The sequence below is a fragment of the Fulmarus glacialis genome, unplaced genomic scaffold, assembly GCF_000690835.1.
Source record: "Fulmarus glacialis isolate BGI_N327 unplaced genomic scaffold, ASM69083v1 scaffold17049, whole genome shotgun sequence".
Lineage (NCBI taxonomy): Eukaryota > Metazoa > Chordata > Aves > Procellariiformes > Procellariidae > Fulmarus > Fulmarus glacialis.
This window is the reverse complement of record NW_009235539.1, coordinates 59,272-59,939: the sequence shown is the minus strand read 5'-3', so window position 1 is coordinate 59,939 and position 668 is coordinate 59,272. Positions and strand designations below refer to the sequence as shown.

At 53.4% G+C, this 668-nt stretch overlaps 1 protein-coding gene across 1 annotated transcript in view; it reads left to right on the top strand.

Annotated features, from left to right (window-relative positions):
• LOC104082821 overlaps nt 1–370 on the top strand; it is a 5,955-nt gene extending 5,585 nt beyond the window's left edge. Inside the window, exon 5 of the mRNA XM_009586075.1 lies at nt 115–370. Coding sequence (XP_009584370.1) covers nt 115–370 — 256 coding nt within the window. The remainder of the gene's footprint in view (nt 1–114) is intronic.
• Nucleotides 371–668: the final 298 nt, after the last annotated feature.

The window sequence follows — 668 nt, the reverse complement described above, 5'->3', positions numbered from 1 at the left end:
GTGGCCACCTCTGTGCAGGACTGTGCTCTTGGGTGCTACACGCTGCCGTTGCGCTGGAGCAGGATGGGCTGCAATGGGGCGTCCCAGGGGCTCGACACGACACGACTCCTCCAGGGTGGGTCCTGAGCAAACAGGGCAAAACCCCCGACTGGCGGCCGAAGCCTTGGAGGAGGGGATCCGGGGCTTTGCGCTGCTTAGCACCGACTCCAGCAGCGAGGAGCAGAACCAGGAGGGCAGGCCAAGTCCTCGGCCCCGCGCCGGAGACCGCAACAGCGCAGGGTCAAGCTGTAAATCAGAGCTGCGGAGCTTGATTTACAGCTTGGGAACAAGTCTGTCTGTCCAGCTGCGGCTCTCCTCCACCACGCCTTAATGCTACTGTGCTGGAAAAGCAGCCTCTTAATTAAAAACAACAATCTTCACCATCACTCCTATTAAGTTTCCCTTAATTACATCAGTCTGCCCAATCGATGATCTCCCCAACAGCCCAAGAAACAGACCTCAAACATCTGAAAATGTCCTGGGGGAAAAAAAAAAAAAGAAAAGGAAAAAAAAAAAAAGAAAAAGAAAAAAAAAAATCAGCCTTTTTTCACCCTGACTCTGTGGTTACACGTTGCCTTCGGATGCGGCGCTCATAGGCTGCATTTATGTGATCGGCATCCTACCCCCGA